Raw genomic sequence first — 24,255 nt, forward strand, 5'->3', positions numbered from 1 at the left:
TCCCAACCGTATCGCGCGGCAATAAGCAGCCGGATATTACACAGGACGGTGCAGCTAGCGAAAGCCTCAAAAATCGCTCATTTTTGGAATCCACACTGGTCAGGAGTGACACTGACAGGACAGTCATGAATGAGCTGTTCAACTCGAACGGGGGTCCTGGACTCCATTATTATTGTCGAATCGCACCGGGCAATGACAGCAAACCAGCTGGGCGCGAGTGGGAAATCAGCACCGCCGTGGCTGGCATTGCATGGGCATTGCCTTGCCAATTCCGGTCTGCTGGTGCGAGATAGGCGCCCGCCCCAGGCCAAGCCTCGCTGATCGACTTGAATCGATGCCCTCAGCCTGTCTGCCATCTGGCATGGCCTCCGCTATTGCGACAGCCTGCATCCGAAGGCCCGGGGGCCTCAGGCCTGGGGAGCCAGGGACCTGGGAAGGGAAGAGGGCGGAGGGCAGGCGGAGGGCTGGGAGGAACCTGCCAACAATTCAACCTTGGCTTGTCGCGACCCATCGTCATCCCCAGCGGTTCATTGATGTGCGAGTATTGCGCCAAAGCTCTCAAACTCCATGCCGCAATCTGTGGTCCCAGAGGGTTTAGGGCAGGACTTGGGGCGCTTTGCGATTGAGAACGCGGCATAGCGCAGTGCATATCTCTCGACTGTCGCACTAATATGCTCTAGCAGTAGTAGCCCATGATTGTGTATAGTACCGCCGATGATGGGTACCTTGCGGTGCTCATCTCATTAAAGACGGATTCCATCTACGGCTAGCTGGGTCCTTTGGCCCTTTGTGCTGGATCAGGGCAGAGCCCACGATACAGTATCTCCAGAATGGCCCACGAAGCCCCCTTGGCTGGGCTTATACCAAGGCTGGGCTGGTGGTACAATGGCTCGCATCCGCACCACACACAGTGCTGTGGACCAAGAATGTCCCACCTTGTCCACAACCTTTCCCCAGAACCTAACCGACCGATTGCTACCAGTCACTGATCTTCGCTGGCGCACTGACTGACTTGAGTGTCGAGCAGTCCTGGCAATGAGGATGCCCACATCCAATAATACCCTCAGTCCGAACCCCCGTCTGCCCGTCCCTTCTCCTGCATTTCTGGATGTCAAGTTGCATTGCATATTGGATTGGATTGGCCTCGCCTCGCTTCGCCTTGTAGACTAGACTACCCAGGCCATCCCGCTCTCGCACTCGTGCCTACATACCTAGTCTGCCTTCTTGAACGAAAGCCCTCCCATCTTTCTCGACAACTCTTCCATCTTCTTGCAAAACTACACCTCTTCCTATTTTGTTTAATCTGTGAGATCAAAGAGGAGCAACCACAAGCTTCTGTCCTCACACTTATTCTTTTATGATACCCCGACCCCGATCTCTACCCCGACCAATCTATAATATTCCCCGGCTCTTGGCTCTCGACGACTCGACATCTCGCCCTCTCCCACTGCGACGGTAGATCTCGCACCGTTTCAGGTACAACCCGAGACGCCACCTCGACCTACCGTATCGCTACCATATCGCGTTACTGTCTCGCTGGCTACACCAGGACGTCTGCACCAGGACGTACTTGCTTGGCAGCAAGTATCAATTTCTCGGCATTGGTCGTACCTGTCTCAAGAGTTCCATCGTCACATATAAGTCAGTGGGCCTACCGTCCACCTATCTGACATCTCAGTATTGAGAGCATCCTCCTCCCTCTCAACACCCACACCCAAGCCTTGTGAAGGAGCACCGCAAAGCCGAGCCGAACAAGACACAGACCAGCCCGCGAAAACGGCCGGCCAAAGCCATTTACTGCTGAGCCCCCTCGGCCCCTCCTCCATCGAGTCCCTTGCCCCCATCGGTTCCCGTCTTGGAGGGTGGTGAATTTACCTCGCCCGCGCCCGTGCGAGTGTCGACTGCGTAAATCACGCTCACGCCCACGCTCAGCTGCCTCTTCCACGAGTTGCAAGACTTCACTGTCTGTCAGCAACAGGAAACGTGGGGACTCACTCGGTATCTCCGGTTCTTACGGCCCAGTCGAATCCGGCCCAGTCGAGTCCAGCTTTCTCTGCCCACTCAACCTTCCAAGGTTGTTGCCCGGCCCTTCTTAGCCGCCTCTTGACGTCTTAGCCTCTCCCCAACCCAGTGAGGGGGTGAACCAGGTCTTGGGGATTTTACTGGGGCAAGCGGCACCACCTGTCGAAAACAAGGACAGCCTTCCAAACTCAATCTAGTCATTAACCGTACCGCCCGCCTTCCTTCCTGCTCCCCTCCCGTGTCGCCTTCAATGGCATCCTCGACCATGCTGGCACCTCCTGCATTGTCTCAACCCTCCGCCCCGATCTCTGCAGCTGCAGCTTCAGCTCCAATTCCAACTCCAGCCTCAGCAACCGCTGCAACCTCATCTTCAGGTAATTAATTTCACCATCCCTCCTTTGTCAATATGTCTCACCCCAGACTGCATAAAACGCTCGAGATAACTCAACTCCTACCATTATTCTAGAACCTGCACAAGACGACTGCAGCCTCTCGTCATCATCTCCACCTCAGTTCGCCACAAACCTCTCAAATCCTATATATGAGGAGAGCGATGAAGACTCCGAGAGTGTCGCACACAACGAGCCAGTCACGCCTGTGAGCGGCAGACAGTCTTCGGAATTCCGTACCCACCGCAGTCACGACAACCAGGGTCATCCCGACATCACTGACTCTTCATCTCTGATTCCCTTCCCTTCGATTGAATCTGACGGTGCGGCCATCCCGCAGCCCAAACTCGATCTACGCAAAGGACCTTTCGCCAACCACAACTTCGAGGCCACTATCAACACTCAGATTGCTGTTGACAGCCCAACCGCTCCTCAAAAATCACCGGCCAGTCCCAGGAAGAGCATATCCACCAGACCCATCTCGCCGCCTTCCACAGCGAGGACATCCGCCGACGAATCGCAGCCGGGCTCGTTGAAAGACTCGCGACGCAGCACCCGTGGCTCCACTCACAGTTTCAAACGCACAATGTCGAACCTCTTCAAGCGCAACGGCCCACAGGGCGACGAAGACCAGCCCGTGGTCGTCGTCGCACAGCAGGATCCGATAGAAGGCAATCGGAGGTGGTCGATGAATAGGTCCTCCGCCACCACTCCTGGCTCTAACACTCCGCCCTCGCCTGGCGCGCAGACGTATGATAGCAAGCAGCGCGGTAAGAACCTGCTGGCTCCGACGTCCGATGACTTCATGCGCAAGAAAAACCGCGCCTCGACAGGCCTCACGCTCCGCAACCGTGCGGTTAACTTTGCTACCGGCAATGGACGCAATGCGAAGAAGCAACCCAGTTTGAGGCGGGCCAGCAGTTTTGACGCTGGCAAGAAACGTGAACCAGAAAATGGTGAGCTCGGTCCTGCGGCAGTCTTCTATGCGAGACCAGAAGCTGGCGTTGGTGTCAAGGCTCGACGATTGAGCCTGAGTCTGCCCGACGAAGTCAATATCGATGTGGTCGACCTGCTGTCCGAGTTCGAGTACAAGCACAAGCATCCATTCGCTCGACAACTGACACGGACGTTGGGCAAGGGTGCTACAAGTACTGTCCGGATCATGTCGCGCAAGGGATTCCCAGATGAGTTGTACGCGGTCAAGTGCTTCCGGAGCAAGGACAAGGGAGACACGAAGGAGGAGTACGAAAAGAAGATCAAGTCCGAGTACAGCCTGGCCAAGAGCTTGCACCATCCCAACGTCGTTGAGACTGTGCGTCTGTGCATTGACCACGGGCGATGGAACCACGTTATGGAGTACTGTTCGGAGGGTGACCTCCACTCCTTGCTCACGAAGAAGTATCTTTTGAACGAGGATCGGGAAAAGGACCGACTCTGTCTGTTCAAGCAGCTGGTCCAGGGTCTCAACTACCTGCACAGCAACGGGATCGCCCACCGAGACATCAAGCCAGAGAATCTCCTGATGACCAGCGACAGCAAGCTGAAAATCACCGACTTTGGCGTGACAGAGGTGTTTTCTGGGATACATCCGGCCGCGAGGGAATCGGGCGGCGAGTGTGGCCGGCAGATGACCGGGGAAGTTCGAATGTGCAATCCTGGCATCTGCGGGAGTCAGCCATACATGGCCCCTGAGGTCCTGGCCAGGGATCGGCAGTATGACCCGCGCATGCTCGATGTTTGGAGTGCTGCTTGCGTGATGCTCAACATGATGACCTCGGCAAACTTGTGGGAGAAGGCCGTGTGGAACGCACCCGGAAGTCGGAGTTACAACCTTCTTGTGCAGGCGTTCGACAAGTGGAACGCCGAACATATCGATGGCAACGCAACGATCACCGAGAACGACTATCCTACATATGTGCCCTTTGACAAAGGAATCAACAGGCCAGCACTACGTCGGATCCTGCTGATGATGTTGAACCCGAACCCCGAGAAGCGGGCCACCATCACCGAGATTGCCAACATTCGATTTATGAAGAACATCCAGTGTTGCCAACCGGAGAGTTACGACGACCCTGACGTGGTAATCGATGCCACCAAGAGTGCATCGTTCAATCTCAAGACTACGAAGACGTTCTGCCACAACCACTTGCCACCCAAGTGGGAAAACAGCCACTCGCTGCCGCCGATGCCCGGCAAGGCTGGTTACTGATAACCGCAGCCAGAATTGCGAGCGCGGCCACGGAATATGGCGAGTTTCAGTTGCTTTCATAGCATGGCAGTTCGTCAAGGGGAACGAATTACATTGGGGTTTAATGGAACAGGCAGGGTAGAACTGGGTGACCAAAGCATTTGCAGTCATTGGCACAGGCGTTATTGATTCTTCTGGGCGGTGTGGTGGGGGGAATCGTGAGAATCGGTTGTGTGTTATACCATGTCACAAACAGAGGGAGAGTTGTTTCCTTTTTGGTTCAGATGGGCTAGACCCCGTATAATACAGCAAGGGTCCCATTGACTCCTTCCTTGATTTTACACAGCCTTGATACTGCTGGGAGCAAGAGCAAGAGCAAGAGCAAGAGCACGAGCACCGATGTGATTGTTGCTGGCGAAGAAGGAGCCAAAAGAAACCTCGTTAGTTGATTGGCAAAGGCCCACATGTACATAGCCAAATTCAGCCGTCTGCCCACGTCGACTTAGTTTTGTCTTAAAATCGGCAACAGTGCACACAGATCACTGCCTGACCCTCCCATCCCATCTGGGTCTCCCCGGAATGCAGCATCGTGACTTTCCATCTGCCATTCATCGACCCGCTAAACGCAGTTCGATGCCAAGCCTGGAGAGCAGTCCGCAGAAGCTTGAAATTAGGGTTTGCCTCCCTGTCCGACACCGCTTCAGGTTGCCTTCGCACACAGAGGTGAAGCAACCGGTCATGTGCACATGTCTGACAGCAATGTTGTGCTGCCTTCGTTTTGCGAAACCTCCCCTTGTTAGTGTTCGATCTTGTTTCCCTCTCTCTTCCCCCTGAAGCTCTAATCAAGGGTGAAGGGTCATCTGAAAATGCCACCCGAGGAGCGGTTCTTATTTGCCCCTATCTGTTCCAGCTAATGTTGTTCCCATCCTCTTCCAGACACCGACCGATAGATAGGCTTTTCACTATTTAGTCCTACACTTCTCCCCAGAGGTGACAAGAGGCCGCCAAGGAAACTCACAACCTGCCCCGGGCCTTTGTTCGACGATCGATGACCGCCCCTGGCAGGTCCCCCTCGACCTTGGCAGATGCAAGTCAGACATCCTGTGTGACCCCCACGAGCTGCCTCCAACAACCAGCCCAACAGGCCCCGGGGGTCCGCACGGAATCTTGATGTCCGGACTGGTATCTCTCCTGCTTCTCTACCTGTCCCCCGCCCTGGTGCGACCACACCAGAACGGGCGGGTTGACGAAAGCGGCGTTCTCCCTAACCTCCACATGACATGGTTGGGTTCCCCAGATTTTTCCTCCCCGGGTCTGGATCCTCCCGCTACTGGTTGCTTTTACTCCTGCGATCCTTCGCTTTGCGAAACTGGTGTCGTACAGCAGCTTTCTTCCATGCCCATGGAATGTTCGCCTGGAGAGAGCGCCTGCATCGGACTTGTGAGACTGTAGCTCTCGTGGGGTCAGCGATTTGCATGCCAGTCGGTCAGCCAGTCAGCCATTGTTCGTCACTCATTGAGGAAGCGGTCGGTTGCTGGGTGAGGGTTGAAACTCAAATTTGTCGAGGTCGGCTTCCCACTTGGACTTGCCGCTTGCCCTGTCATTTATCCTACCGTGCCAGCCAGGCATGGCAGGCTGGACGTCACCGATCTTGATGCTGCTATGCCGATGGCGCTGAGGCGGTCATCGGTCTCGGGTGACAGTAAGCCTCGCAGCCAGCTGGGACACTCCGATACGTGCGGACGTGAGGAAGAAAGCACCTCCTTCTCCAACTGTCGTCGCCTGCAGTCAGTCAGTTGCGTCTGGGCGGCCAGCCAGCAAGCCCATGGGCAGTTGTATAGTACGATGCAATGCAGACGCAGATGCAATGTGCGTGCGTCGAGGGGCAGCGATGGTCTGCCAACTCTCCGACGCTGCAAAGTTCGCTTCTCCTTATCTACGAGCAATAGGCATGCTTGGCTGTCTGTATGCAAAACACAGAGATTCCCGAGCTCGGACTAGTCGTCTGCGATGATGCTCTGGCCTCCCACCCTATGACATCGAACATTAACATGAGCATCGGCATTGAGCATCAGCATGGTCATGGACATGAATAAAGAACTCCGCAACCCCCGGAAGCCGACTGTCGGCCGACGACTTCCCCAATAGGGTCAACCCGTTTCCTTCCGGAAGTACTGACCGGTCGGTCGAGCGCACTCCTGTCGACTGCGGCCGGTGCCGCTGGCATCGGATCCCTGGCCTGCAGTCTTGCACCCGCGGGCCGCATCTGCCATCCAAGGATTGTCCCGCCTCCGGGACTCTTGACTTCAGCCCTTGGGCCCGGCCAAGAGAGTCAAGCCCCTCTGGGCGATGCAGGATATTGCAGCGCAGATCTTAGTATTTGGAAGCTTGAATCAGCTGCTGTACTCTCTCTCCAGAGAGTGCCTGATCGTTGCTGATCTATTTTCGTCGGGGATGCAGGACGCGTGTGCCCATCTTGGTATGTACCATGTCCTCGACGGGGATTCCGAGTAAGTCGTGATACATTATGCTAATCGATCACCAAGCGATGGCTACTGTCATAAACCATGAGATAGAACACCGGCTGCTTTGAGCAGGGGGCCAGAGCAGGGCACCGCCGAGCTCCATGCCGTCTCTGCGGCTGAGAATGATTCAGAGAGCAAGGCAACCAAGATGAGCCCTGAGGCCACCGATTCTTCCTAAGGCCGTTGCTCCGGAACGAATCGTGAGACAACTCGCTGACAGCTGCACCAGCTACAAAGTGTCAGTCTCACCCGCTGACTGACTAGTCTCACACAACCTCTTGGTAAACAACCTAGGAGAGGCTGTCAGGCTCACGAGGAGCGAATGCCGGTCAGTACTCGAAGGGCGACGCCATGTATCTCAAGTCGCCCTCCGTCGACTCACCGTTTCCGCAACGTCTCGTGCAACCCTCGACGGCTGAAAGCCTTGGCTGTACCGCCGATCAGAAACCAACTCCCCCTGCAGACGGGTACCTCAAGGAGAGGAAGACGAAGAGGGATTCGCCCGTCCGTCCTATTGTGTGCGCTCTGCCCAGCCTTGCACGGTCACGGGCGTCGCATCGGGGCGTCGCCGCACAGGTCCAGAACGCTGCTCTTTCTTCCCAGTTGGGCCGCAGCCTCGCACCGCCCTGCCAGCCGGGGTGGGATGGCACAAAAACCCAAATCAAATTTAAACAACTTAAACGCATACCAAGACGGGTAATGCGCAAGGACAGAAACAGAAACATACACACACGCCTCCCCCGATCAGATCGCCGCATCGTCATTTCCACCCCGGGGAAGCAGACGATTCGCCCTTCGGAATGCGAGGGGGGAGGCAGGGCGCGAGCAGCCTAGAAAGGGGTCATCACTCATTCATTCATTGATGGGCGAGCGGGCAACGCTGATCCTGCCTCTGCCCTCTCTCACACACTCACAGGCGCTGTACGCCCACGATGAAGCAATCGTCCTCAATGACATGCTGCGCGTACGTGTGCGTGTGCGTGTGTGCGCCTGTGAAACAAGAACCTCCTCGTCACGTACCTACATATATGGATCGCCGCCCTCCCTAGGCGACTTGGCGCCAATCGGCGGCTGTCGCATCGTTGAACCGCCAAGTCGCCTATAGAATGTGACAGCCACCCTTTTCCCTGGCCCCGGCCGGCCCCAACACGACACGACACGACACCGACACAACAACGCGATCCGACACAATCTGTGCTCGTTATTGCCCAGGAAAAGCAATCACTCTCTCCTTAAACAGCCCCTCCTTCTGACTCTACTACTCTGCCACCCGGCCTAGCTAATGTGACACGCCAGTCCCTTTCCCACCCCAAAAGGCCCGAGTGAGATGCAAGTGGCCAGCTTGGCGCGGACACCGGAGGACCGCAATCCCGCCGGCAGTTGAGAAACCGCTGTGCCTTACTGACCAGGAGCTGTCTTGTGCGTGCGTGCTATTTATGGCCGAGAACGAGAGAAAGAGCGGTATAGGGAGTCATCATCAAACCTAACTTGTATGCATGCGGCCCTGTCCGGTCCCCCTCCCAGAACGCCAACAGGCCAGGAAGAGGGTGTGAGGTGTGCGTGTCAAAGCTTGTCGGGCCTCAGCTCCCAAGCGTTTTCCTTCCAGCTGTCTTGGGGAGGGGAGGGCTCTGCGAATGACTTGCGTCCGATCTGTGCTGGGCGAACCCGAGAATACCTTGGACAAGAAATCTTGTTTGGACATGCCTTCTTGGCTTTGTCGGCTGCCGGCTAAATCTGGCGAGGCTTTGCGGACTTCGCTTTCGTACCGTGCAAAGTAAAACCTGCTTGAGCTAGCGCATAGAAATGTGCGCGCGTTGCTTATTGAGAAAAGGACCTTCTGCGGTCGTTGATTCTGATTGGGGGGTATGTATATATGTAATGCCTATTAGATGCGCCTCTGCCCGTGTGAAATTTCAAAGCAAACTCCTTATCGTGTTGACCGAGACCCTGTTGTGTCATTATCCTGTGCCGCCCCAAACGTTGTGCTGATGTTTGCTGTATGTACACGCTCGCGATGATGAGTAACTCCAATGCTCCTCTTGTTTCCACTACACTTTCCACCAGAACGCAGCCCACTCGTTCTAATGCGTGAGACCTTCGCTGGTGACATACTCTGGGGGAGGCTCGTCCTCTCCCGTGTTCTCCATCCAGGCCTCGTATTCGTCGTCGGTTGCGCTTTCGCCCTGCGTATTCGAGGTGCCGAAGGAAAGCTGACTCTCCTCGGAAGGCTTGGCGGGAGGCGTGCCGCTGCTGCCCTCCTCAGGTGACCCGTCATCCATCACGAAAGGGTCCAGATCTTCGTCCGCGTCCTCTACATATGGGTGCCGATATGCCTCTGCCTCATCAGGCAGCGGGCTCGTTGGCTCCGAGTCAGCGATCGGGGCCTCGACCACGAGCATGTCCTCGCCCTGCCCATGCATCTCCTCATCCGTGCGTCGCCGCCGCTTGGGGAGGGGAGGCGGTGGAACAGGCCGCCGCTTGGCATCTTGTCCTTTCGCATCAGCGGGAGGACGCTCAGGCAGCGGAGGGGCAGGCACCGGCTTTCTTCTGGGTACCGGTATTGCCGTCTTGGTCTTCTTGTCAGGCATCGGCAGAGGAATGCCAGGGGGAGGGAGCGGCCTGCCTCCACCCATCGGCTTGCTCAGGTCGAGTTGAGGCTCGCCTTCTGCTCCCTGTCCATTCTTCACCTGGTCATTGGCGTGGCGCTGCAGAGCGTTCAAGCCCCATCGTCGAGCCGCCCCTGCTGCGCTGGATACTGCCGCTAAACTGGTAGGTATCCGCTTGGCCGATTCCGTGTTGGAATTAGTAGTCGCAGTCGTGGAGGCAGAATCCGTGGTGTTCTCCCTTTTTAGGAAGAGCCCACGGGTCAGAGATCCTGTGTTGGTCTTGGAAGATTTGACAGAGGGCGTTGGGGAGCCGCCCGTCCCAGAGCTGCCATCGCCCGTGTTGCTGTGAGTAGATGATGCCGTACCCCTGCGAGGCAGCTTGGGTGTCTCGTCTTGCTCTGATTCCTTGTCCGTATGATCTTTGGATGACGCGTTAGATTGAGCAGAGGCGATCGATACGATCGAGTTTCTGTGTGGAGACGTGAGAGGCGAGCCTGAACCAGAAGCAGCTTTCGACCTGGATGAAAGTCTGGCCATGGCACTAGCTGCTGGACTTTCCCCGGGCGGTGACGACGGCTTGAAGACATCAGCATTCACCGTGTCCGTCGAGACAATTGGCGTTGGCTCCCCAACAAAAGAGCCAGACCTGACAGGGCGCTGTTTCGCATGCGTTTCCTTCTTGACGTCGACGCTCGTGGACGAAGCATCCACTTTCACGTGCTTTGGCTCGATGACGTCTATTGTAGGGGAGGATGGATTGGTCTGCGGGATTTTACTGCCCCTCCCGAGCTTGAGCCCAAATAGACTCGTCGATGGTGAAGTTTGAACGGGCTCGATCACAGGCATACTCTGGCTCTTCTCCATCGGTGGCAGCTCATAGTTGGGAGGGGTCCCAGTGTCCAAAGTCTCCACATCATCGACCTCTCCGATCTGCGCTGCCGCGGTCTCCGAGTCCAAAGATGGCTCCACGGCATCGTCTCCTTGAAATATACCACCTCTCCATCTCTTATGTTCGGTCTTGAAGAAAGGAGTGTCGTCCCAGAATGGCAGAACAAGTGTCTCCGCGACAACCTCTTTGATCCGAGCCTCGATCTGACGAAGAATAACAGTGTACGTGATCTGTCTAGAGCTCACAATTGGCTCAATGGTCATTTCCATCTTGGGCACCTGTGAGAAGGTAAACCACACCCGGTTGCTCGGAGGTGGCTTAATCTTGAAAATCAAATGCCCCTCCATCTTCCGCAGCGCGACAGACAAAACCAAATTAACCTCACGAGCCTTGAGACGCGTTCCAAGGTCAAGCCGAGCAACAGCAGCGACCTCGATTCGAAAATTACCGGTGTACTTCACATCGGCTTCCATGGAACACTCTCCTTCGACTGTGAGGTCTTTGTGGCGAAGGTTTGTGAAGTAAGGAGCGGACTCCCCGGGATCGATCTTGCGAATCTCGATACTGGATAAGAAGGCAGGGCGCTTGACCCGGCTGATCTTTTTGGTCAGCTTCTCCCGGATGAAAGCCTCAATGTCCGCAGTCTTGTAGAGCCCTAGAAAGAGTCTCCCAAGCATAGCATTGAGCCATCTGCTCTGTAGGTGCTCCTCGGATGAATGGAGCTTCTGAACCAGAGATATGACGTTCTTGACGTCAAAAGATAGAGGCGGTGCTGCTCGCTCTCCTGAAGGGAATGCCTGTTCCTGGTTTCGCAGCAAGGCGAAATAGAAGTCTTCCTTGGCGGAGCAGTTTTCCGAGAACAGGTAGAATGGCTTGGATATTTGGCTATCCGGCGTCAACTCTGCCGTTTCGTTTATCCGTCGTGAAAGACATATAGCATTCCTTTTGATAAAAAGCTCCCCTTCCGGTGTCACATCACCGCCGGAATAGATGCTGACGTCGTGGTGGGTAAGAGAAATAACATGTCGGACCTCGAGCTGTTCGTCGTCGTCGAATAACATGAGATGGCCATGTCTACAGGCAAGTAAGGTCAGCATGGGACGAGCTTGACGACCGGGAGGCAGGCTTTTACCTCAACACGACGTAGAAGACATTTCCCGCTTTCTTTGGCCGAAGACTAACACTTTTGCCATTGTCTAAGGGGCCTGGATTCTGCTTCCTATCAAATATGCTCCGGTACATAGTCTGGTACACGCTCTGACTGGGAGCTGCTACTGTCGTGGAGCCAACGGGTGTGGATCGTTCGATGGGCTTGGCATTTATTCCCATGGGCGTGTACTCTCGACACACGGCGAAGTAGCCAGCTGCAGTTTCGGTTTCATGGTGACCGGTGGCCTTGGCCTTCGCTTGTTCCTTCGATTCTTTCTGAGCAGCCTGCAGAGGCCCAAGATCGTCGCTCGGTTGGACGAGATCATCGGCTCCGGTGTCTCTGCTCGGATCGGCATCTTGTCGACGAGGTAGAGTGAAGTGGGCGTGGAGAAAGACCGTGAGGACAACGAGAGGGAGGAAAGTAACACCACCAAAGAGGTAGGTTAACAGGAAGGTTGCCCAGCCCCCCATTATTGTATCCGGGAGGAGAGGGTGGAAGCTGGCGAAGCTGCAGAAGCTCCAGGGCGGGCTCGGAAGGTCGGTCGAGGTGTTACGCTCTTCCTCGCTTCAGTATGCAGCATGAAATCATGAAGTGGAATGATTCTGGGCGACTGTTTCAGCGCGATCATTGCATCGCCTCGAGAGTAGAGTGATTCGGGTCAGACCAAAGCGCGAAGGGGGAAAGTTGGGAAAGATGACATCCAACGTGTCTGATTCCTATGATTAGCCGCGTTGGAGGTGTGTCTGGCAAGGTCCTTGCTGTACTGCTAATTTGGGAGCTAGCTCCCGAGGCTCCAGTCCCGCAGTGACGCAGCCTCCGCCCAGGATCATCAGATGAGCCTCAAGGCTTGAACATGCCACGCCGAGATTTCAGGGGCACTTTATACATACAAATGTTACTGACATATTTCTTATGCCTTCTACGTCTGAACGATTCCTTAGCCTTGATATCTTGAAGGTCAGATGCACTTTAATATTGTTCGACGTCTATGTTCGCTTGGGAAAGACTGCCCCTCATCTGTGGAAGCCTAGACCGGGTCAAGCGGCCTTGTGACACGATACACCATGCACACATATCCTCATATGAAAAACAGTCTGCAAGCCGGGTTGCTGGGTTCTTTGCCTCGAGGATCTCGAGACTTGAGTTGCATAAGTATGTGCCGATATAGTTGAATGAAAAGCACCTATGCTCTTGCAAATTGAAGCACTAAGGGAGACATGACGAGGATGCGCGTGATTAAATTATTGGACCAACAATAGATGGCATTCTCCGCATTCGAGTTTCCATACTTACGAGCATAAAACTGGGAGATGCATATCAAGCGGTATGAAATACTCTCAGGCTTCAACATGAGATATCACGGACATGGTCGAGAACACAGTCCCGAGGAGTGTAAAGCCCAAACGACCGTTTATGAAGGCATCAATTCAAGGGACATGGAGGAGTTAGCCAGAGAAGTGTCCATGCTGGAGTTCCCCGAAATTCTAATAGTGCAAACAACAGCCACCAAACTCAGTGAGGGGTTGGAGCAAGGCTAGAAGGAGGATGAGGCGATGTTCAGGAGCCGAGTCATAAAGAAACGAATAGACTGGCAATAATGAGGGGAGTTGGGTGATTACGAAGTTGGTTAGCAGACAGGCTTAGATGACGAGAGGCTGCAGGTACAACGCTTGGACTTGATCAATTTGCACCGGAACATCTGACGTCTGGGCGATAGTATTGTGTACAGACTGGGAGAGCCGCCCAGGACCATGGGTTTGATCTCATGCGCTGGTATACGCCAAATGAGAGGGTCCAAAAGGGTAGTCATTCGTGTTCATGGAAGCTGGCGATGGTGAACATAGTCCTCAAACGTTCTCTGAAAACATCCCAGTCCCATTCGACGGTCATTTATCAACCACAACGGAGGTGGTGAGCCTCTGGAACAAGGAACCGCATGAGACCGCCCAATTCCTCGTATCAGCCCTTGGAACATTCACAGCGCCCGGGAGATTTGCGCGTTGAGAATTTGTTGATTGTCGCTTTGCAAGCGGCTGGGAATCGTAATTCCTCTCAAGAGCATACACCACCACTCAAGACCAGACATCAAGCGCATCCGGTCATTTGCCCCCAGACATACATCCCCACGCCTGATCCTCTGTCACCTCTGTCACCAGAAAACATGGTCGAGAGCCTTGGATGTGTCGTTGGTTCATCTTTTTTAATTTCCCTAAAAGCATTGCCACTTTCCATACCGGACCATGCTAGAAATCTTTCCGTGCCGTATGTGAACCCCGTGCAAAGACAAAGCAAGCAATCGTAAACCACCGGAACCCCTTCGTAACTTCCCCAACCTAGATGGTGGTCTCGTAGGCGACAGGTGCCAGGGTCTCGGGTCGGCTCTCCTTGTACGAGATCGTCCGGGCCTCGCGGGGTGCAAGGGCTTGCCTCTTAACCTGAACGGTGGTACCCTCAGACTTGGCCTTGGCCTTCAGGGCGGCGTTCTCCTTCACTCGGCGCAGGAAGTCCTCTCGGGATCGCGACAGACGGACGTGCTCGATGCGGAGGTTGACACGCTTCTCGATGTATCGGTGCTTGACACGCTTGTAGATGATGACACCGACAGCGGACTTGGTGACGTTGTAGACGACACCGGTCTTGCCGTGGTAGACCTTGTGGGGCATACTGTGTTTGCAAATGTCAGGATTTCGTGATCCTGTCGAGTATCGTCGCGGCTCTTTCGTTGTAGGAAACTTACCCCTTCTGGACGGCACCGTTGGCCTTGATGTCCACAATATCACCGACCCTGGACCAGCTGTTAGATATCTTCGATTTCGACTTGTTCCAGAGCTCGATTCCCGCTTACTTGAACTGGTGCAGGTAGGTGGACAGGGCGATCATACCCTTCTTGCGGAAATCCCGCGAGAAGGCATACTATTTCGCAAACCATCAGCATTTCGACGTCCCACATCATAGCCCGTTTTCCTTAGGCATCGAATGATCCGGTGCAATACGTACGCGAGTGCCTGCACGAAGACCAGCGGCGTGACCCATCTTGATTGATTTGCTGGGTGATTAGTTGAGGAGGTTGTCGTGGTCGTCGGTTTTTGCTGGGGCTGTCACTGGAAATCGCTGATGGCAGCCGCGAAGGTCTCTTCTGGGTGTGGACTTGCCCTAGAATTTTCCGGCCTACTAAGGAAGGAGCAGCCCTAAAAGTCGGGCAAGTACGACCGACCGACAAGAAAGTGGGCACGTGACTGGGATTAAGTGGGACCACTCCACAGTCTTCCACTCCAACCATTACCACGAACTTTTTCTTTCTGATTCCCACGACAGCAGCGTTGAGATACACTCCGTAATCCGCAACACCAGCAACAATGGCGCCGCTCTCCTACTCCAAGACGGCCAAGGTGCCCAGAAGGTACAGTCAAATCAACAAGAATTTAATCAGCATCTTTGACACCTGCTAACTTTCGATTCAACAGACCCTTCGAAGCCGCTCGTCTGTCAGTATAGCCCGGCCACTGAGCAGCAGCTTGTCTCTGCCCATGTCGAAGGTGCACCCAAACTGACCATGATCACACAGCGACTCCGAGTTGAAGCTCGTCGGCGAGTATGGCCTGAAGAACAAGCGTGAGGTCTGGCGTGTCCAGCTCACCCTGTCCAAGATTCGTCGTGCTGCCCGGTATGCATTTCTCAGCTCCCACGATGCGCAGACACGTGCCCGCAGTCATCAAGCCTCTGAAGATCTAACAACCCCTGCAGTCAGCTGCTCACCCTCGACGAGAAGGACCCCAAGCGTCTCTTCGAAGGAAACGCCCTGATTCGCCGTCTCGTCCGTGTCGGTGTGCTCGACGAGTCCCGCATGAAGCTCGATTACGTGCTTGCCCTTAAGGTCGAGGATTTCCTTGAGCGTCGTCTGCAGACTTGTGTCTACAAGCTCGGTCTCGCCAAGTCCATCCACCACGCCCGTGTCCTCATCCGCCAGCGCCACATCCGTGTCGGCAAGCAGATCGTCAACGTGCCCTCTTTCATCGTCCGTCTCGACTCCCAGAAGCACATTGACTTCTCCCTGACCTCGCCATTCGGTGGTGGCCGCCCCGGCCGTGTCCGAAGAAAGAAGGCCAAGGCTGCCGAGGGTGGCAGCGGCGACGCCGAGGAGGAGGAGGAGGAGTAGATTATACCCACACTCTCCAGCCAGGGTCTCCCCCAACGAAATGAAAACAAAAATGCATTTGGGCTTGGGCAGCTAGGTTTGCTGGTCACGGAAAAGGAACGGAGTTTTGCGTCATCGATAACGGCATGCGATGCGACGCCATAGGTCAATGGAATAAATGAATGACAAGACACGTTTCTTCCCAGACACATCGTGATTCCGTCTACCGTACTTTTGTGTGAACACGACACATCTCGCGTCAGGACTCGATAGCAGCCCTGACTTTCTCGTGCTTATTTGTCCGCCAATCTGTATATGATCTATCAGGCCCGCCAAAGGCTGGCTCCCGGGCGGCTGGCTATCCACCAAGAGCAAGAGGCTGTACGAAAGATTGGCAAGAATATGGCATTGGTAGCTAGATGCTCTGCTTGGACTGGACTAAAGATTTCCAATCAAAGGCTGTGACGCATTGTATCATGCGTTTGAATTTCACGATGCTCTTCTGTGAGCTGCTAATGTACGAGTTCATCCTTGCCCAGGAACTTTGCCATCGGATCGTCAGCCGCTGTCCGCTTTCGCCGGTAATCTTCAAGCTCTTCCTCTGTGATGCCACTCGCCATCTCCTCCCTCGTCCGTTTAAGGTTCTGCTTCTCATTCTTCGCGTCATCTGTCCGACTCGATTCGGCGGCAGCAGCCTCCTGGTCCTCAGCATTGTCTTCAGCTGCTTCTTCGAGCAGATTTGCGCCGCTTCTCTGCTTTTCCGACGCCTCCCAGGCCTTCTTGCCGTCTTCACCCGTGCAGTAGCTGTTCTTGATAGTAGAGTGGCAGCATTCGTAGCCCCACTGGAAATTTGACCACCAGCTGCCCCATACCGATGTGTGGTTGCTTATGTAGACATCCTCCGGGTACTTTGACTTTGCAGACGCCTTGGCCCCCTTGACCAATCCGTGCTCGTCGTATTCAACAAAGTGCTCGTTCTCCGTGACGGTCATGTCTCTCAGCGCAGCTGGCATCGACTGTGTACTGTCACCGTACAGATCCTGGAGCTGCTTCTCCTTCTCCAGCTTCTTCCTCTCGGCCTCCTCCTTCTCTTTCTTACGGAAGAACTCTCCTGCCGTCGGATTCGCTTGCAAGTGCTGGCTTGTGTCTCCCTTCTTCTCTTGAGCCTCCCATGCGTACTTTGTCGCACGCTCAAACTCGGCCGCGTCGCCTGACCCACGCACGAAGCCCTCCTCCGCGAACAGCTCGGCAGCCTTGTCGGCAGTCGCTCCGGCGTCCACTAGCGTCCTGGTCTTGGGGTCGTATTTTGCCGACTCCAGGTCGAGGTTCAGCAGGTACTTGGCCGTGTCCTCCCGTATGCGCAGCTGCCTCGTCGAGGTAGGCTGGTGCTTGCTCATGTCGACGTCCTCGGCGTACTTGTCACCGGCATCGCCCTCCTCCTCCCCGTCCTCCCCAGCCTGCTTCTTCCGCATCTGTCGTTTGAGCTCCGCCATCTGGTCGTATTCCTCCACGATGTGCTTGTAGTCCTTCGCCTCGTAGCCGTTCCACCGGTCGCGCTTCGCATCCCAGCTCAGTTGCACCTCCTGCACCACATCGTCGGCTTGGATATTCTTCCCCGTGAACTTTGCGCCCTTTTTCCTTGGCCGTTCCAGGCACTCTTTGGCCTTGTGGCCCATGGCGCCGCAGTTCTCGCATGCGCCCTTGCGGAACTTGGTCGCGGCCTTGCCCTTCTTGCCTCGGTCGTACCATGTCGAGTCTTGCTCTTTCTTTTGCAGACGCTGATGCTCTAGGTAGTCGGTCTCTTCTCCCTCACCAGCATAAAACGGTCGCTTGGAGATGAAGTTTGGGATGTAGGCGTTCTCTTCCTTGTTCGGCGCAGTCGAGGCATCCCGCCGGGAGGGCGGCGGCGGTGGAGGCATGGCGGCGAATGATGATCTGGAGCGCTGAGAGTCGAGGGTATTTGGGGAACTAAGGAGTTGGGAGCGTACAGTCCAAAAGATCCGTAGGGGCGTGTGGAAAAGCCAGGTTCTACATGTGATTGTAGAAGTCTTCGAGGGATGTATGCGATCGCAGTCGCTTCAAGCGGGCTATTGGGATGACATCTCAGGGTCAGGGTCTGGCATTGTCTGCCTAGGTGGGCAATTCCCACGTGCAATTGGCGTTAGTTTGGCGTGGTACGGCAGGCTCCAGAGTCAGCTTATGCAGCCGCGACTCACTAACACGCTGAGGGAGCGCGTCTCTTAATCTCAGAGAAACATGCAATTCTTGAGGCTCAGCTCCAGAGTCTTCTACTTAATATTCCCTATGTCACATCCTCTTGAATACCAGCCGTTCCTCACTTGGCAATGAGACGATGAGCAGCCCTTACGTTGTTGACGCACTCCTTGTGAAGGCAACTACAGGGCGTCATGGATGTCTTGCCCTTCAAGGTTCGCCAGAACTGCATCGACTTTTACCAAGCGACTCCCACCAAATACGACCCCCAGCTTCGCAATGACATACGCCCGGACCAGCTGTCCAAGGAACCAAAAGTGCCCGTCATCCGTATTTTTGGGTCCACTCAGACTGGGCAAAAAGTCTGTGCCCACGTTCACGGTGCGTTCCCGTACCTGTACATCGAGTACACGGGCAGTCTTGCTCCTGAGGAGGTTGGCGCATACATCTACCGCCTACATCTGTCTATCGACCATGCTCTGGCTGTGAGCTACCGCAAGGACACCTACAGCAACCAGGCCAAATATGTCGCCCGCATCACGCTCACCAAGGGCGTGCCTTTCTATGGCTTTCATGTCGGATATCGCTTCTTTCTCAAGATTTACATGTTCAATCCTATCGTCATGACCAGGCTGGCCGACCTTCTGCAGCAAGGTGTTATAATGAAGCGGAAATTCCAGCCATACGAGGCGCATTTGCAGTATTTGCTGCAGTTTATGTGTGATTACAACCTTTTCGGCTGTGACTACCTCGAGAGTGCCAAAGTGAAATTCCGCTCCCCAGTGCCTCAGTACAGCGAAGAGGATGAGAGCTCTCTACACCTTTGGCACAGCCAGTCTGTCTCTACCGAAAACATTACCGAGGATTATACCTTGCCTCGTGTCAGCCACTGCTCGATCGAGGTCGACATATGTGTCCAAGACATAGCCAATCGGAAGAATGTGAAAGAACGGCGCCTTCACCATGAATTTATTGAGAAGGATCATCCTGTTCCTGCCAGCATGAAGTTGGTACACAGTATGGCTGGTCTGTGGCGAGACGAAACGAAGCGCCGGAAACGAAGAATGCACATCACGAACCCGGGCAGCAGTCCCTTTCCTCCCGAAGTTCTTGTGTCTATGTCAGCCGATCCTCGTGAGTCTCAGCCTCAGGGCTGGGTTCATGAAGAAGAGTATCTGGAGGACATCAAAGAACTTGTTGCCGAAGAGGCGGGGGCCAACAGTGGCACCAAACCATCATTCGATGGCTTCGTACAACTCATACCATTTGAGGAGACTGTGAACACAACGTTGCAATCTATCGAAGACCTTTTCCCTCAAAACCTGTTACCTTCTTTAGGCCGATCATCTCAACTCTCCAAACAGGACCCAAATTCGTCGGAGAACGTGGTAGTTGACGAAAAGGGCATCCTCGCAGCTCAAAAGGATGACGAGGATTTGTTTCCGGATGACTCAGATGAGGAGCTTTTTCAGGAGGTGACGCTGCCGCAGAAGGCTCCTCGACAGGCTGCAGAAACGAATGCGGAGAAACCTAAGCCTCAGAATGTGGTGCCCAAGACGACAATAAACAAACTATCCACTACCGGATCTTTTGTTAGACAGGTCGCCCACAGACACGTGTCTACAGCCATGGAGTCCGCTGTGCTTCAGACCACTGATGGCTTACCCAAAGGCGTTTGCTTCAGTGGTCAGAGAACCGGCCACCTGCCTGCACTTCCTCTCACGGAGGAATTAATCGAGGCGGCTGACAGAGATGGCCTCATCAGCAAGGATCCTGCGAGCCAACGAGGGCTGAAGAGTATGAGCCTCCCATTGAAGCGACCCAATGAGGCGACCTTGGAGTCATCGAGTTCAAAACGCCCAAAGGTCGACTATGCTATTGCACCAGCCCTTTCGGGAACGGCGACACTCGTCCATGGTGACGGGAAGGCCCTAGAGCGTCGCCCAAGTACAAACACACAGCGGCATGTGAAATTCCAATCCTCACAAACAGCAAAGCATACCAAGAATGGTGCTAAGTTCAAGAGAGAGGATAACCAGAGGCTTGGGTTTGCTGTCGTCAAGGACCCCAATGATCCAAGCACAAAGCTGCGCTTGAGCCAACACAGTAGCTCGCAGAAAAGTGATGATGGCTTTTCCAAGGCAGACAAGAAACTCGACAAGCTTTCCAGCTCAGCTGAAGAAACAACTCCGGTGACCTCTAGCAGTGAAAAGTCATATATGCTGCCGTCTTCTCCTTCGTCCATCAGACCCCATTTACCAATTTCTCCAAAAGCCCAGTCGCCTACAGCTTCTTCTGAACTAGGAGGATCTTGGATCAACGTTCTGAACTACCTGCCGCCATCAGCAGCAGACGTCGCTACAACCATGCAAGACAACAGCTTGCCGGATGTCATTTACCAAGACGCCTTCTACAGCCAGGAGAAAGACGTGCCGCCAAAAATGAGGGAGTATGCCGGCAGAGAATTTCGCCTTGAGGGAATTACTTTGCCTTTTCTGCCCGACTTCGACGCTACGGGTCAATCGCCGGCTACGTATGGTATCAAAATAGAAGGCAATCCGAATAATAAGAAACAGACTGAAATGGAGAACCAGAGAAAAAGCCGGCAGTGTTCATTGAGAAGCTGGGAGATGGCGGAACCACCACCGACTTTTCAAGAAGTCAGTGACTGGTGGGTTGCAAAGCAGAAGAGAAAATCAACTCCGCATTCGCCGAACAAAGAAGGTGCTTCTGTTGGAACGATTGCAACACAAAAGCCTTTCCTCTCGCAGATACTTGGAGCCACGCCAAAGAGCAAGCACGGCTTCAGGTACTCCCAAAAGAAAAGAACCACCAGTGTCCAACATGAGGCCCAGTACATGAGTACTATGAGCCTTGAGGTTCATGTTAATTCCAGGGGAAGACTCGTTCCAAATCCAGAAGAAGACGACATACAATGTATCTTCTGGGCCACCAAGTCGGACGAGAACTTGCAAGACAGCAGCCAACTGCCGGACAGCACCCTAGCTGGCATTATTGTGGTATCTGAGGATGGCGAGATTGCGCGACGCATACGACGTTATACAAAGTTAGAGGTCATAGAAGAGCCTTCAGAACTTGACGCCATGGTTCGAATGATTGAAATCGTTCGGACTCATGATCCTGACATTCTCGCAGGGTATGAGGTACACGGCAGCTCTTGGGGTTATCTTGTCGAGAGAGCCAGGCATAAGTATGATTACAATTTGTGCGATGAGTTCTCTCGCATGAAGACACAGTCTCATGGTCGATTCGGCAAAGAGGCTGATCGTTGGGGTTTCAATACCACGTCGACCATCCGCGTCACGGGCCGCCACATGATCAACATCTGGAGGGCAATGCGAGGGGAGTTAAATCTCCTCCAGTACACCATGGAGAATGTTGTCTGGCATCTGCTTCACAGACGCATCCCACATTACTCATGGCGAACACTCTCAGATTGGTATACCAACGGGCGTCAGAGGGACTTGGCCAAAGTCCTGCGGTATTACATCACTAGGACGAAAATGGACATCCAGATACTCGAAGAGAATGAGCTGATTCCCCGTACCAGCGAGCAAGCGCGGCTGCTGGGGGTCGACTTTTTCTCGGTCTTCTCTAGAGGTTCACAGTTCAAGGTCGAGTCTATCATGTTCCGTATCGCTAAGCCTGAGAACTTTGTCCTCGTTTCTCCGAGCAGGAAACAAGTCGGCGGCCAAAACGCATTGGAGTGTCTACCTCTGGTCATGGAGCCTCAAAGCGCCTTCTACAACAGTCCTTTGCTTGTTTTGGATTTCCAGAGCCTGTACCCAAGTGTCATGATTGCTTACAATCTATGCTACTCTACTTTTCTGGGACGGATCGTGAACTGGCGAGGCACGAGCAAGATGGGCTTCACCGACTACAAGCGCCAAGAGCGTCTGCTCGAGCTCCTACAAAATTACATCAACATCACTCCAAATGGCATGATGTTCACCAAGGTCGAGATACGGAAGTCTCTTTTGGCGAAGATGTTGACTGAAATCCTGGAGACCAGGGTCATGGTCAAAAGCGGCATGAAGCAAGACAGGGAAGACAAGACTCTGCAACAGCTCCTGAACAATAGACAGCTGGCCCTCAAGCTCCTGGCAAACGTTACGTATGGATATACCTCAGCATCATTCTCTGGACGCATGCCCTGTTCCGAGATAGCGGATAGCATCGTTCAGACTGGCCGCGAAACCCTCGAACGTGCCATTGCATACATCCACTCGGTTGAGAAATGGGGCGCCGAAGTCGTTTACGGCGACACAGACAGTCTCTTCATATACCTCAAGGGCCGAACCCGCTCACAGGCGTTCGACATAGGCAGTGAAATCGCCAAGGCCATCACCGACATGAATCCCCGCCCAATCAAACTCAAGTTCGAGAAGGTCTATCACCCTTGTGTTCTGCTGGCAAAGAAGCGCTACGTCGGCTACAAGTACGAAAGCCGAGATCAGGTCAAGCCCGACTTTGACGCCAAGGGTATTGAGACCGTCCGCCGCGACGGAACGCCGGCCGAGCAAAAGATCGAGGAGAAGGCGCTAAAGATACTATTTGAGACGGCGGACTTGAGCCAGATCAAGAGCTACTTCCAAAGCCAGTGCGACAAGATCATGCGCGGGCAGGTGTCCGTCCAGGACTTCTGCTTTGCCAAGGAGGTCCGCCTGGGGACGTACTCGGACAAGGGCCCACCGCCACCAGGCGCGCTCATCTCGACGAAGCGGATGCTCGAGGACGCCAGGGCCGAGCCGCAGTACGGCGAGCGCGTGCCGTACGTGGTGATCACGGGCGGGCCCGGCGCGCGGCTGATCGACCGGTGCGTGGCGCCCGAGGACCTGCTGAACAACGACCACGTCACGCTCGACGCCGAGTACTACATCACCAAGAACCTGATCCCGCCGCTGGAGCGCATCTTCAACCTGGTCGGGGCCAACGTGCGCCAGTGGTTCGACGAGATGCCCAAGGTGCAGCGGATCCGGCGCGTCGACGCCCAAGGTGTCGGGCCGGCTGGCGGCGGCGCCATCAGGAAGAAGCTTACGCTTGAGAGCTACCTCCACAGCGCGAGCTGTGTCGTCTGCGGGGCCAAGATCAAGGTCAACAACAACACCAGCGGCAGCGGCAAGGACGCCGCCCTCTGCGGGAGGTGCCGGCGCGACACTGCCGGCTCGCTGCTGCAGCTGCAGACGAGGCTGAACACGGAGGAGAGGAGGTACATGGAGGTCGTTAAGGTTTGCCAGAGCTGCGCGGGCCTGTCACCGCTGGACGACGTCCCCTGCGACAGCAAGGACTGCCCGGTGTTCTACACGCGGAGGAAGCAGGAGGCTAGGCTGAGGAGTGAGAGGGGTATTGTCGAGCCTGTTGTGAGGCGGCTCGCCGTCGGCGCAGGAGAGCTGGAGTGGTGAGGCTCGGGATTGATTGGAATGGGTGTTCGGCTTTGTTTTGTCTGGTGTTCATGGTTGGGCGGCAGGGGTAGGATAGACTGGGCGCTGTCATGGCTACTTGATACCTCGGGTGCATAGGGCAATCAATGCAGGAGAGGCATTCGGAAATGGCTGTAGGTATGGTATGGGCAGGGCGATATGGCGTGGCAGGGCAATTATAATCGGCATACAATGCGAGACAGGATACACAGTCTCTAGAAGACGAGGAGCAATTCCAGGATTTGCAATTTATAAAATCATCATTCAGTCACCTAGACAAGTGGTCTGCCTACCTCCGCTACGGTGATTACCGACGAGACTACCACCACCCATCCCTCCCATCTCCTCTCATCCTTTCTCCTGTCGCAATGCAAGATGACAAGACGATCAATTTCGAGCCTGTGATGTGATAGTATCAGAGAAACTCCATACCGTGTCCATCCCAGCAGCCCGTAAACCGATTGTAGCAAGAAAAGAGACTCAAGGAAAAAGTAGCACGTAAATGTAGCATGGGTAATCCTCGACAGCACTTGACTCCACAAACTCCCCCTTCCAGCTACCCATCTCCTGTGTGCGTACTGGTACAGCGAGGGACAACCCTGGTGTGGTTGCCCTCCGATCATAGTTTGCGATACAGACACTCGGGCAGCAAGCTAAAGCTCAGTGGGGAGAACCAGTGACGAGGTCAGGTTCATG

At 54.6% G+C, this 24,255-nt stretch overlaps 6 protein-coding genes across 6 annotated transcripts; 3 read left to right on the top strand and 3 right to left on the bottom strand.

The window, feature by feature from the left end:
* Positions 1–2,287: 2,287 nt before the first annotated feature.
* Positions 2,288–4,620, top strand: J7T55_011880 (uncharacterized protein; the record flags this gene model as incomplete). Its single annotated transcript, XM_053136710.1, has 2 exons — positions 2,288–2,396; positions 2,489–4,620. 2 exons carry the CDS (start codon positions 2,288–2,290, stop codon positions 4,618–4,620), a joined length of 2,241 nt encoding a protein of 746 aa, XP_052999685.1.
* A 4,585-nt stretch (positions 4,621–9,205) lies between these two features.
* On the bottom strand, positions 9,206–12,239 carry J7T55_011881 (uncharacterized protein; the record flags this gene model as incomplete). Its single annotated transcript, XM_053136711.1, has 2 exons — positions 9,206–11,693; positions 11,752–12,239. The coding sequence occupies 2 exons, from the start codon at positions 12,237–12,239 to the stop codon at positions 9,206–9,208; spliced, it is 2,976 nt and encodes a 991-aa protein (XP_052999686.1).
* A 1,863-nt stretch (positions 12,240–14,102) lies between these two features.
* Positions 14,103–14,802, bottom strand: J7T55_011882 (60s ribosomal protein l21; the record flags this gene model as incomplete). Its single annotated transcript, XM_053136712.1, has 4 exons — positions 14,103–14,433; positions 14,507–14,554; positions 14,615–14,682; positions 14,767–14,802. The coding sequence occupies 4 exons, from the start codon at positions 14,800–14,802 to the stop codon at positions 14,103–14,105; spliced, it is 483 nt and encodes a 160-aa protein (XP_052999687.1).
* A 323-nt stretch (positions 14,803–15,125) lies between these two features.
* J7T55_011883 (40s ribosomal protein s9) lies at positions 15,126–15,925 on the top strand (the record flags this gene model as incomplete). Its single annotated transcript, XM_053136713.1, has 4 exons — positions 15,126–15,169; positions 15,234–15,254; positions 15,335–15,433; positions 15,514–15,925. The coding sequence occupies 4 exons, from the start codon at positions 15,126–15,128 to the stop codon at positions 15,923–15,925; spliced, it is 576 nt and encodes a 191-aa protein (XP_052999688.1).
* A 491-nt stretch (positions 15,926–16,416) lies between these two features.
* On the bottom strand, positions 16,417–17,823 carry J7T55_011884 (pre-mrna-splicing factor slu7; the record flags this gene model as incomplete). Its single annotated transcript, XM_053136715.1, has 1 exon — positions 16,417–17,823. The coding sequence occupies one exon, from the start codon at positions 17,821–17,823 to the stop codon at positions 16,417–16,419; it is 1,407 nt and encodes a 468-aa protein (XP_052999689.1).
* Positions 17,824–18,312: 489 nt separating this feature from the next.
* On the top strand, positions 18,313–23,541 carry J7T55_011885 (uncharacterized protein; the record flags this gene model as incomplete). The annotated part of the gene is made up of 1 exon (XM_053136716.1): positions 18,313–23,541. The coding sequence occupies one exon, from the start codon at positions 18,313–18,315 to the stop codon at positions 23,539–23,541; it is 5,229 nt and encodes a 1,742-aa protein (XP_052999690.1).
* Positions 23,542–24,255: the final 714 nt, after the last annotated feature.

This window comes from Diaporthe amygdali (genome assembly GCF_026229845.1).
Source record: "Diaporthe amygdali strain CAA958 chromosome Unknown NODE_2_length_3802984_cov_64_841326, whole genome shotgun sequence".
Lineage (NCBI taxonomy): Eukaryota > Fungi > Ascomycota > Sordariomycetes > Diaporthales > Diaporthaceae > Diaporthe > Diaporthe amygdali.